Source organism: Pezoporus occidentalis, unplaced genomic scaffold (assembly GCF_034315485.1).
Source record: "Pezoporus occidentalis ecotype Australia unplaced genomic scaffold, CSIRO_AGI_Poc_V1 ctg182, whole genome shotgun sequence".
NCBI classification, from domain to species: domain Eukaryota; kingdom Metazoa; phylum Chordata; class Aves; order Psittaciformes; family Psittacidae; genus Pezoporus; species Pezoporus occidentalis.
The window spans coordinates 481,693-495,320 of NW_026913662.1; the positions used below are offsets into that span (position 1 = coordinate 481,693).

The 13,628-nt window shown below is 43.2% G+C and overlaps 1 protein-coding gene across 1 annotated transcript in view; it reads left to right on the top strand.

Annotated features, from left to right (window-relative positions):
* The first annotated feature begins 11,875 nt into the window (after positions 1-11,875).
* The window catches only part of SLC17A8 (solute carrier family 17 member 8), a 28,558-nt gene continuing 26,805 nt past the window's right edge, over positions 11,876-13,628 (top strand). Inside the window, exons 1-2 of the mRNA XM_062615468.1 lie at positions 11,876-11,973; positions 12,167-12,374. Of these exons, the coding sequence (XP_062471452.1) occupies positions 12,232-12,374 (143 nt within the window). The 5' untranslated portion in view covers positions 11,876-11,973; positions 12,167-12,231. The remainder of the gene's footprint in view (positions 11,974-12,166; positions 12,375-13,628) is intronic.

Here is a 13,628-nt window from a genome sequence, read left to right on the forward strand (position 1 = left end):
TTGATTGCTGTTTGCCTGGGATATTTTGATAGACACTTGTCTCTGCTCCATCACTTAAATATCTCTAGTCCCTCCTTTAGGTATGTCATACACTAGAACGTTAGGTTAATCCTTTTTATATCAGTGTTTGTAGAGCTGTGTTACCCTATTGAGTTTGCAGTTGTGAGGAATGCAGCTCAGGAGGTGCAGGAAATGAGCTGTTTGTGAGGAGTTATGCAAACAGAAATGGTTAATTTGATGTTCTCTTCCTGTTGCCAGACATAAATGCACTTTTGTCCTGCACTCATGTCACCAGCTGGAGACTATTGCAGTTGCTCAGTAGATGGAAAACTGTCTCCGTGGATGACAAGGTGGATTTCAATTTGTTGTGCCAAACTTATAAACCAGAAATTCAGAAATAAACTCCTACCCGTGCACAAACCCAAGAGCATGTCTGTGTAAAATCACAGAAGGGTAACAAAAATCAAAGGGCTCTTGACAATTTTGTTTCTAGTGATACTTGTTAAGAGGATGCTGAATTGAAGACTGTACTTTGTGACTTTTGCTCTTCAGCTGGAGACTATTACTTTGCTATCAAGGCAACAGAAAAGAACATAACCTGAAGCTTTACATCTCTGTTTGGTGCTGCAGCTCTGGCAAGCTGCCAGACTGGTGGATGGAGGTGGCTGATGAGTAGGCATGTGTTTGCTATCTGTCCTACAGACAGCGGGAGACTCAAGGGAAAAAGTTAAAAGCAGCTCCAGATAAGTGATCCAGAGGATTACCAAATCCAGATCCCAGAGTAATAATTCAGAGCAGAGAGGCAGATTTCAGGGGAAGAAGAAAGGAGAGTGGAAACTGCCACCTGCCAAAATGAAAATAGCCAGCACCAGGCCCGTAGGCATGGACCCATTTTCTTTGAGGTAGTCCCCATATGCTCTGCCCAAATTCCTAAGTTTCCTGTGCAGAGGGTGCTGGCTGCAGCAGCCTCATGAGGGAGCTTAACTGGTCCTGATAACTACTGCTGCTGACGGGCAGCTGCTTGAGCTCAAATTTAATTTAGACATAACACTAACTGGAATGTTTCATTTCTGTGTATTTATTTTTGTTAGAAATGACTACTTTGTTAGATTGAATGACTGTGATTAGAAAGCTGAGTAAGTTGCTCCTTTCCCCCCCCCCATTTTGCTGTAGCACACATTTTTCTGGTGAAAGTAGATAAAATGTTCATTATATAAAACTGCATAAATATTAGATTCATAAAAAAGGAACTTTGTTAAACCTGTGTGTTTTAAAACAAATTTATTTGAACAAAAGTATTGGTAGTTACAAGTACTGTCCTGACCTGTGCACTGCTGTTCACCACGTCTTTCAAGGTGGCGAAGCTGATGAATTGCATCCTTCTTCAGTTCTTTTGTATGCACTGCAAGGGAGGAGAATGTTTTGCTGCTTTTGTGTTACTCAGTTTCTTAACTTTGAAAACCCAGTGATTTTAAGTGGAAAAGGGACTGATATCCTCACTACTTCTTCAAAAACCCTGCAGCTGGTGCTAGGTGCTTAGCCAATGATTTCAGCTGCCTTAGAATGATGAATATCTTTTGAAGTCTGGCAAAAATAGGTGGGTCTTGCAATTTTTAATTTATAGGTTGTAAGAAATGACATTCTGTTTAGTCATTGATATAGATTGACAGGAATTAAAATACTAATTTTAAACAGAGTTAATTTGTTCAATGAGATTAAAAAAGTTGCATATTTAGATTTTTAGCTGTTTTTAGGACGAATGTGACTGCTCAGTCATCCTTCTTCCTCATTCCCTCTCAGCCCTTTGCAGCTTTGAACCTATTGCCCACTTTCAGTGCTTGTTTGATGAGAGTGTAAGGAATTCACGTAAGTTTTACAGAAGCGATTGGCTCATTAGTGGGACTACTTTGCACTACAGCTGAGGGAAGGGCTGTAAAGTGAGATAGCTCCTATTAGACACTAGAAAATCCATGTAAAGGAGAGGCCCAGGAAGGCAGGGTTTGCAAATTGTGATCTAGGATTTACAAATTATGATCTTCACAGAGTAGCTGGTTTGGACATTTACTTACATATCCCACAGGTTTGGTTTTCAACAGTATTTAAAAGGACAGAATTTTTTTATTGACTTCTATCAAGATGTTTTCTTTTAAAGAGCTGGGATTAATCTGGGATTAAAGAAACACAATAAACTACATGCTATATTTTGGTGACTCAATCCAGTAAAACACTGTACTCACAAGTTGGGTATCACCACAGATGGTTTTGAATAGCATGTACTGCCTGGCATGGATTACCTGTTGGACATGGAAAGAAGACAACCCTAAAACCCCTTTAAAATGTACTTTCCCAGTAAAGGTGAAAGGGAAACCACAGATTTGAAGAGATGGAATGGTCTTTGGAGTAAAGAAAAAAAAAGTATTTCTGAAACATCAAAGCAGATCCTTGCTGACAGTGACAGGATGTAAAAAGATCTTAACTTTCAAAACGATCTGTAAGATACTGTAGAACTGCCATAAGGTGTCACTATAACCCAAGCAACTCTCGAATAAATTGCAAACATCACAGAAATGGTCTTACCCAGCTACAGGCTTTCCTTGTACTGCCCTGTGAAAGTGAAAAAGAACCTATTTTTTTTTAAAGAACAGTGTATTCCTGTATGCACAGAAATCATCATTAGATACATCTGCAGCAGTTGCTGTAATGATATAGAACTCTGTCCTTTTCTTTGTTGGGAAACAGATATACGGAGGAAATTCTTTCCTGTGAGGGTGGTGAGGCACTGGAATAGGTTGCCCAGGGAGGTTGTGAATGCTCCATCCCTGGCAGTGTGCAAGACCAGGTTGGACGAGGCCTTGGGTGATATGATTTAGCGTAAGGTGTCCCTGCCCGTGGCAGGGGGGTGGAACTTGATGATCTTAAGGTCCTTTCCAACCCTAACTATTCTATGATTCTATGATTCTATGTACTTCACATAGTAACTTTCCACATAGAAATGCTGTAAAAGCCCTCCTACTTATTGTGTGAGATGTAAGAAATTACCACTTAGTTAGCACTTTCCCGTAAGTAAAACTATAAATAAGAATTCCTATTTCCATTATTGTGTAATTTGTTGTTAGCATCCCAGGAGCCTTTACTTTTATTTCTTGGCCAACTGTGATCAGACTTCTTTCCCCAACAGCTATCTGATCAGGAAGCAGAAACTAGAAACTAAAGATGATTTTTTTTAACCATTTGAAACTAATGCTGGTGTTGCTACAGGGAAACAGAGCAACTGAAAATTTAATTTGGGCTGACTCAGCACAAAGCATTTTGACATAGGAAGAAAGGAGTCAGTTCTCATATATAGTAAACTAGAAATCAGAATCCTGAAGTCTTTGAATCCATCTTCATTTACAGAGAAAAAAGTGCAGACATTGTAAAGCCATAGATTTCAAAACCTGCAGAACAATTTTGATAATTTAATCCAAACCCTCATGTAACCCTCATGGGGTCCCAGGTCGCCCCCTTTTATCTTTGACATCAGATGCTGTAGGTCTTCAAGGCTAAATTCCTGTAGTACCCGTTGTTATGTAATGTGACAATGACTTTTGCAGATGTTGATAGAAATAGGGTCTCCAGTACGCTAGGCACTATACAAATACAAAGGAAGAAACAGTTTCACCCAGAAGTTTCATGTGTAATGACAAAATATGCTTGTCATCTGAGTGAAACTTTGCAGGTACAAAGTCACGGAAGAAATTCATTTGGAAGGCAAGATGTAAACTCACTTTGGAACCCTGATCTCACGCTCTGAACCCTGAACTTAAACGGTAATGCTGACAATCCTCTGTTTCCAGAGAGCATGTAGATGACACAGGCTCCTGCAATCAGGTCTGTGATTTGAAACGTTTTACCATGCAGTATTAACTCTGTTAACACTCAGTTAACACTCAGTTACTTGATGAATGAAATGACCTTCATTCACACTTCTTTTTACATGGCCACTTCTGTGACATGTGTGTTCTTTTTGTTACGTCTGGAAACTTCTTTTCTTGTTTCTTTGATTTACTGTATTTACAGTTGTGATTTCTGTTGGAAATACAATGCATGAAAGTGACTCTTAGGTGAAAGCCACAGTTGTCATTTTTTCTTCAGAAATAATTGGTTTCAGGAGAAAGCTAAGGCTGCTTTCCTCCATTGAAAAAGCTGACTGTGGGCAAGTATCACATGAGCAATTTTGTTCCCTGAGTGCTGTGTCCCCATCTCAGAAGTGCAGTGTTACAATTCTTGTCTCCTACTCAAGGTTTTGTGTTTGCTTTATTTAATACTCTGCCTCCTAAGTTGACTATTTTGGCTTTGAGTGACTTCAATGCTCCCTGAAACTTTGGAAATGAAGATGATGATAACTTTGCTGTGTGTCCCCTTAATGTCTGAGCTGATTTCAACCCTTTTTACAGAAGTAAAATTTTCTAGGATCCTAAGTGGCTACATTTAATTAAAAACTGGCAGCAGGACAGCACACACTTTACAAGATACGAGCAAGATACCAGGCCAGATTTGAAGGAGGAAAGGGGTAAAACCAGGCTCACTAGAGATAAGCCTGTGGACAACATACCAAAGTTTGACGGATGGTGTGCTATCAATGTCCTTCAGTCTGCTGTCTCAGTGGAGGTAGGGGATGGAGATCCATGTGGCAGAAAAGATGGAAGGGTCACTGATTTGTCAAAAACCACAGAAGCACCTGAGAATGATCACATAGGAATTAAGGTTTCTCCCTTCAAAAAGGTATCAAGATCAATAGCTGAACTGAAGTGCATCTACACCAACGCACACAGCCTGGACAACAAATAGGAGGAGCTGGAAGCCATTGTACAGTGGGGAAACTGTGACACAGTTGCCATCACAGAAAACCTGGTGGGATGAGTCGCACAACTGAAATGCTATAAACTCTTCAGAAGGGGTAGGCAAGGAAGCAGAGGTGGTAGGATAGCCCTGTATGTTAGGGAGTGTTTTGATTGTCTAGAGGTTAATGATAGTGATGATAAGGTTGAGTGTGTATGGGTAAAAATCGGGGGGGAGGGAAGGCCAACAAGGCAGATATTGTGGTGTCAGTCTGTTATAGACAGGATGAAGAGGCAGACAAAATATTTTATAAGCAATTGGGAGCAGTCTCAAAATCACTAGCCCTTGTTCCTGTGGGAGACTTGAACTTACCAGGTGTCTGCTGGAAGTACAGCACAGCAGAGAGAAAACAGTCTGAGAGGGTCCTGGAGTGAGTGAAGGTAGCTTTCTGACACAGATAGTGAGGGAGCTAATTAGGGAAGATGGCCACTGGACCTGGTGTGTGTGAACAGAGAAGGACTTGTGAGTGATGTGGTTGGAGGCTGTATTGGGCACACTGATCATGAAAAGATAGAGGGTTTGATTCTTGGATAAACAAGGAAGGGTTTCAGCACAGCTGCCACCTTGGACTTCCAGAGGGCAGACTCTGACCTGTTTAAGAAGCTGGTTGCCAAAGTCCCTTGGGAGGGGGTCCTGAAAGGCAAAGTTGTCCAGGAAAGCTGGATTTTCTTCAGAAAGGAAATCATAAAGGTAGATGAGCCAACTGCGTCCATGTGTTGATAGAGGAGCCAGCACAGAAGAAAACTAGCCTGGCTGAACAGAGAGTTTTGGCTGGAACTCAGGGAATAGAAGGGAGTATGACCCTTGGAAGAAGGGGTAGGCAACTCAGAAGGACTGGAAGGATGTGATGAGGTTATGCAGAGAGCAAATTAGAAGGAGCAAAACCCAACTAGAACTTAATCTGGCTATTGCCATGAAAGACAATTAAAATGTTTCTATAAATACATTAGCAACAAAAGTGGGATGCAGGGAGAAACTATTAATGAAGGATGAGGCATTTGAAACTTCCAAAGAGACTTTATTTTGAAACATGAAAATGTATCACACAGTATGCTAGAGATTGGAAGGGACCTCAAAAGATCATCTAGTCCAATCCCCCTGCCGGAGCAGGAACACCTAGATAAGGTTACACAGGAATGTGTCCAGGCGGGTTTTGAATGTCTCCAGGGAAGGAGACTCCACAACCTCCCTGGGCAGCCTGTTCTAATAAACTTAGTTCTAATAAACCTTAAGTTAAGGAGACAGGGCACCCAGAATTTTCTAGTCCTTGAACTATTGGTAAGAACAAAAAGACAAAGTCAAGTGGGAAGCCCAGATCCACGGATAAGCAACTCGCTTTACCAAAGGAAAGTTCCTCCAAAGGACTAACAAGAGCAAACTGTCATCCAACATGCAGCTCTCAAGCACAGCAATGTGATCACATGGCCTTGAACCGAAAAGAAAATGATTAAAAATTAACAAGGTCATTCTAGTCTGACCACGACTGCCCAGGCTGTGACAATGCTTTGCACTTGTGTGTGTTCCCACTGGAGGACCCCAGCAGCCCTTGGTTATTGTTAAGGCTGATCACACAGCATGAGATGAAGCATCTTTATATAAGTTCAGCAGAGACACTAAAAGGTTAAATTGACTTTCCCAGGATATTGGTGTCAGGGTGTGAATGACTCTGATGGTTAAATATCTATAAAGTGTTCAAAACTGTATTTTATGAACACTGGGAGAACTGCCTGCTTGCAAGGCTGTATGAGGAATCACAGTTAACAGAAGCACGCTCTCTGAATGACACCTGCACATGAAATATGTACGGTATCCAGTCTGCACTGAAACCAGGAGCAAAAGTCTTCCTTTGAATGTGGTGAAGACTTTACCCCAACCATTATGTTGACAAAACAACAGTAGGAGCAGCATAAAGATGATTTTTCAGGCTTCTGAACAAAAGAAATACCTGTAACAAATTAGGTAGTCTCTAGGTGTGTATTTACTTGCTCCCATAGAAACTATTCTTTCAGGTGAGGGTTATGTTTATTGCCAGCTGTGACATTTTCATGTTTAGTTTTCTTAAGGGGATGCTGCAATCCCAAACCTAGCCCCATGTCTGCAAGACACAATTATTGTTAGAATGGTATATCTCCCACAGGTGCATTTGACCAGTTTCCAAGTTTTCTTACAACTCTTGTCTTCTTGAGCACCTGAGGTAATGAGTATATACAAGTCCACAGCAGTGGCTGTCTGCGCGCTGGTTTTATGTCTATATTAGCTTTAAAATACAGGTTTAATACAGCCTTACTAGGGATCTCTGGGGACACGAGTCTGTAGTTTCAGCGGTAGCAACAAGTTGAGCTAGGAGTAGTTTTAATTTTGCAAAGTATTTCTTTGCAAGTGCAAGCCTAAATCATGTTGTGTCTGGGACTTAGATTCCAGTAGCAAGCAGCAGACTTACAATGGGATGATATAATGCAATGTGTTTTAAGGTCTGAGACACCAGAAGGAGAATTACAATGGGAGAATTTAATTTCTGCAAAAAAGAATTAAGGTGTAGGGTTAATACAGGAAAGCAAAAAGTAGGAACAATGACAGTTGGGTCCGTATGGGCTATCATGTTAGGTCTTGTTAAGGAAGAGGTTTCCTCAGCTGATGCTTCTAAATGCATACTGGGATTAGTCACATAGGGATTGCCACGGCTTCACCGAGGACATCCTTGTTGGGAATTGTGGATGGTGCCCCAGGGCATGCAAAGCTGCTGTGACACACTCTGCAGCAGTGTTTTGGATTCTGGGCATTTTACTACTCTATGAACCTGGGGAGGAGGAAGCAGAGGAGCAGAGCTGCTGGTGTTGAGTAGTGTCCCTGCAGAGAAGTAAGAGTGAGTGGCACCCCTCCTCTAAGCCTTAGGGAAAGGGTCAGTGAATTTCAGAAGGGGGCACCCCTGCAGCACTGCAGAACTGCAGGCACTGGAAGAATGGCAAAGTACAAAGAGGAGGGAGAGGTGAAACCTGCTGTGAGAAATGTACAGTTCTGCTGGTGGGGAGGTGGGCAATGTGGCTAATGTGAGCCACTGCGCCTTTGAAGGAAAGTGCCAGCTAGGGGTATCTCTCAGGGAGCTGCTGGAGCCATTCCCAAATGGAAAAAGGACAGACTTCAGTCTTCCAGCTAAATGCATTTTGAGAATGTGTGGATAAGTGAACAAAGCACTAAAAGTTGAATGTAGCTCCTTTCTTGTGTATGCTTTGTACTCTCTTTAACTGGAGCAGGGCCAGAAGTCAGGAAAGGCAAATTAAAAGACACTGTTCTACAGCTGCTGGGAGATACGTTTTTTTTAACACCACTTTCCAACCTGAGACCCATCTGCCAAGGTGAATCCCTTGCACTGGAATTTGCACCATTTCCATTTTGGAGCTGGGTTCTTTTATAGTTGCAGATGTTCAGCTGCATTCTGTGTTCAGGATCACAGGATCACTCGGGTTGGAAGGGACCTCTGAAGATCATCCAGTCCAATCCCCTGCCAAGGCAGGGTCACCTAGAGCAGGTTACACAGGAACATGTCCAGACAAGTTTTGAATGTCTCCAGAGAGGGAGACTCCACAATGCCCCTGAGCAGCCTGTTCGTTCAGGAAACTATCCCAAATACTACCAAATACATGTTTGTTTAAATGGAAAACAATTCTATTATACACTTCTACATGTACATGTACATGAAGACTGTTGGTTGATATTCAAGGATCACCTGCTACAAGCTCAGGAGTGTTGCATCCCAACCAGAAGGAAGTGCAGCAGGAGGGCCAGGAGACCTCCTTGGATGGATAAGGAGCTGCTGAGGAAAATTCAAATGAAAAAAGAGGCTTATAGTAAGTGGAAGCAAGGACAGGTGGCATGGGAAGAGTACAGTGATGTTGTCCAGGAAGCTAGGGACCACGTTAGGAAAGCTAAGGCCCAGTTAGAATTAAACTTGGCTAGGGATGTAAAGGATAACAGGAAGGTATTCTATAGGTACATAACAAATAAAAAACAGATGAGGGAGAACGTAGGCCCCCTCAGGAAGCTCTCGGGAGAACTGGCTACACAGGATTTGGAGAAGGCTGAGGTTCTGAATGACTTCTTTGCCTCGGTCTTCACTGGCAAAGGCTCTGACCAAACCACCCAAGTCTTGGAAGGCAGACACAGGGACTGTGAGAATGAAGACCTTGCGCCCACTGTAGGAGAGGATCTGGTTTGAGACCATCTTAAAAATCTGAACGTGCACAAGTCCATGGGTCCTGATGAAATCCATCCGCGGGTCCTGAAGGAGCTGGCAAATGAAGTTGCTAAGCCGCTGGCCATCATATTTGATGAGAAATCATGGCAGTCAGGTGAAGTTCCTGATGACTGGAAAAAGGGAAATATAACCCCCATTTTCAAGGGGAAAATGGATGACCCGGGGAATTACAGAGCAGTCAGTGTCACCTCTGTGCCTGGCAAAATCTTGGAGCAGATTCTCCTGGAAGGCATGCTAAGGCACATGAAAAACAACAAGGTGCTTGGTGACAGCCAGCATGGCTTCACTAAGGGGAAATCCTGCCTGACCAATTTGGTGGCCTTCTATGATGGGGCTACAGAACTGATGGACAGGGGTAGAGCAGTTGATGTCATCTACCTGGACTTGTGTAAAGTGTTTGACACTGTCCCACAAGACATCCTTGTCTCTAAATTGGAGAGACATCAATTTGATGGATGGACCACTCGGTGGATAAAGAACTGGCTGGATGGCTGCACACAAAGAGTTGTGGTCAATGGCTCAATGTCCGGCTGGAGACCAGTAACAAGTGGTGTCCCTCAGGGACCCGTGTTGGGACCAGTCTTGTTTAACATCTTCATGGCTGACATGGACAGTGGGATTGAGTGTGCCCTCAGCAAGTTTGCCGAAGACACCAAGCTTTGTGGTTCGGTTGATACGCTGGAGGGAAGGAATGCCATCCAGAGGGACCTTGACACACTTGTGAGGTGGGCTGATGCCAACCTCATGCAGTTTAACCATGCCAAGTGCAAGGTCCTACACCTGGGTCGGAGCAATCCCAGGCACAGCTACAGGTTGGGCAGAGAAGAGATTCAGAGCAGCCCTGCAGAGAAGGACTTGGGGGTGTTGGTTGATGAGAAAATGAACATGAGCCGGCAGTGTACACTCGCAGCCCAGAAAGCCAACCGTATCCTGGGCTGCATCAAAAGGAGTGTGACCAGCAGGTCGAAGGAGGTGATCCTGCCCCTCTACTCTGCTCTTGTGAGACCTCACCTGAAGTATTGTGTGCAGTTCTGGTGTCCTCAACATAAAAAGGCCATGGAACTGTTGGAGCAAGTCCAGAGGAGGGCCACGAGGATGATCAGGGGACTGGAGCACCTCCTGTATGAGGACAGGCTGAGAAAGTTGGGGCTGTTCAGCCTGGAGAAGAGAAGGCTGCGTGGAGACCTCATAGCAACCTTCCAGTATCTGAAGGGGGCCTATAGGGATGCCTGGGAGGGACTCTTCATTAGAGACTGTAGTGATAGGACAAGGGGTAACGGGTTAAAACTTAAACAGGGGAAGTTTAGATTGGATACAAGGAGGAAGTTCTTTCCTGTTAGGTGGTGAGGCACTGGAATGGGTTGCCCAGGAAGGTTGTGAATGCTCCATCCCTGGCAGTGTTCAAGACCAGGTTGGACGAGGCCTTGGGTGATATGATTTAGTGTGAGGTGTCCCTGCCTATGGGGGAGTTGGAACTAGATGATCTTATGGTCCTTTCCAACTCTAACCATTCTATGATTCTATGATTCTACACATCCCTGAAAACATTTACACCTCTGATGTCTGGCAATTAGCCTACTGAGGTTCATTTTCTGCGTGCCCTCTGAAAATGGGAAAGCCTGTTTCAATGCATGTGATTGTGCTGGACCTGTGCTCCTTTCCACAGAGGTGCCCTTGCTGCACTGGCTGTCAGCAAGCCCCAGTGGGCCAGCGGTCTGGAGTGAGAAACTGGGAGGAATTGCCTCCTCTTGCTCAGCTGTGGAGATGGCCAGATTCAAGCCTGAGCCATGTGAGGAGGAGGTGCAGCTGCTCCCAGGGCAGTGAGAGGGTTTACTGGGCAGTCCTTGAGTTAGCAGTGAGAGTAGCTGCTGCTCAACTTAACTGGGTGGAACTACACCCAGAGAAGCCCTGCTACAGGCATACAGGTAGGTAGTGCTGGGAGCTGGCTGGCCCCACGGTCCCAGCTGCACTTATTGCTTGCTATGGGAGAACTCCCTGCTAGGACAAACAGTGCTCTACAGAGCCTGAATTATTCAAAGAGAAGAAAGAAACTGTAACCAGTTCTGCAACAAAAGAGACTCCAGGGAAGCAATGCTCCCTCAGTTCCCAAGTTCCTCCCCTCTAGTTTCCACTCCTCTCCTCCTCTCTGCCTCATTACATACTTTCTGCCATGCTGGGAAAAGTGTGTTGTGTTCATGAAGTCACAAAGAATCACAGATTCATTAGGACTGGAAGGGACCTTTGGAGATCATCTAGTCCATCTCCCATCAAGTCACATTGGGTTGGACCAGCTCACCTCTTTCAGCCACTTTGTGTTGTACAAATGCAACACAATTTATAGCTGGTCTTGAATTGCTTATTCAAACAGCATTTCAGCAGTGCACCTCTGCATCTGCCTGCCCAAGGGCCCGGGAACATCAATAATAAATTACTGGGCTGGGGAAGGTGTCTCTGGGTTTAAATTAGCAGGTGCATTGGGCAGGGGAGCTCAGCTGGGCAGGGGGTACATAGTGAATGGGAACCAGCTTGCAGTAGTTCCCTCCCTGCAGAAAGGACTTGTAAATGTTTAATAAACTTCTCGCCTGTGACATAGATGTGGTCTTATTAATGAACTGGAGTGGCTCGAGGACAGGTATTGTGTCTGTTACTATAGCACCACTTTGCACAGGATCTCGGCTTGAAAGAGGCAGGGGAGGGAGGGAGGGAGGGAGACACTGAGGATGAGCCCCAGTGAGCCAGCTTGAGGCTCCCCCGTGAAGCAGGCAGCTGTGTCCTGCGCAGGGACACCAGCCTTTGGCAGCACCTCCAGCTCCTGCTTCCAAACACACTGCCTCAGACAGGTACGTGACCCTGCACAGGTGCAGGCAGAGCTGCTGCAACTGCGATGCTGAGTCCCTGAGTGCTTCTGAGGGGGTTTGCTCCAGAGCTCTCTCTTCTCAGCCGGCTTCTGGCTTTGGAGGGAAGATCTGGTTTGATTTTTCTTATTTATTTTTCTTCTGTGCTCCTTTCTTGAGCAATTGGTTGTTACTGCAGAGGTCACCGAGGGGACCAGCGGAGGCTCCCAAGTCTGGCATCGGGAAATATGACAGCAGAAGTGAATGCTTGTTAGCATAAGGGATTTACTGAAGAAGAAAGACAAAATGCCTTTCAAAGGATTTGTTTCGCTGAAGGAAAGATTTCTTAACCCAGGAAAAGAAGAGGTGAAGAACACCATTAGTGACTCGCTGGGGAATCTGAGAAGGTAAAAATCCAACAGGAAATTCCCAGACAGGTCCATTAGTTCAACTTATTAAAGAGAAATAGTATAAATAAATGTAGTATAAGTAAAGTATAGAAAAATGTGTAAACATAAAACAGAATCTAGACTTGCGAAATTAATACTGAAGTTCAGATAGTGAGAGACACCTCTTTGCAAGACAGAAGATATAAAAGGAGCCTTGTTACAAGCTCACAAGTCACAACAGCATGTGACTACAGATGATAGAATATTTATATTAAACAAAAAAGGTGAAAATAAATTATAAAATAATGTTCTGATATTAGAAAGAGCATGAAAATGTGTTTTAATAAAAAACTTTTAAATAATTAAATGTGAATAATTCTGTGGTTTAACTTGCATAAGGAAAACTGATGATTTAATGGGAATTAACCCTCCCAAATGATGCCACTTAATGTTCTTAAATTAAGACTTAATGTTCTTAAATTGCAGGGTTTTGTGTTTTTTTTTTTTTTTTTTTTAAATCATGCTCTGAATCAATAAGAGAATATGTGTTAAGTAGAGATGGGCGCGTGTGTGTCCGCTGGGACTAGCAAATCAGAAAGAGACAAAGGAGAAGCAGGTGTTTGCTGACAAAAAGAGCAAAAAAGAGTAAAGATTTTTGTCTTAAGCTGACAGTTTATGAAAGAACAAAGGGAAAGATACTTATTTTTTGATAAGTGAAAATACAATGTAACAAATGATGAGTTTCATAAAGGGAAAGAGATTTCTCATTTAAATGAGACTATCATATTAGGAATGGTCACTGACAACATTTATGTGTGTAATCAATAGATGAGAGTCAGAGAGTTCAATGTAATTTCTTGCATGCTTAATGTTAAGTGTTTTAAATGTCTGTACAGATCACGCCAACATTTTATCTGAATGCAATTTTAGTGACTGAATTTATTTGCTTTCATATCCACCTCTTCACCTTTTTTTTGGGAATGCTATTTTGAGTCAAGATGCAGTGCTCGTCACATATAAACATGCCTTTGATCACAAGAAAATGTATGAAAATGTACATGTATATGAAAGAAAACAATCACGTACACCTTCAAAGAAGTTACTAACATGCCCTGATACATTGCCAGTTACACTATTTCTATACCATGTGAAGAGAGTATCTGTGTTCCAGAGTTTCAACTTTTCTTCATTTATAGTGTTACAGAGGAGGTCTGACATTTTGCTCCTTTTTTACTTTTATGACACTCTATAGTAATTCTAGGGATTCCATTT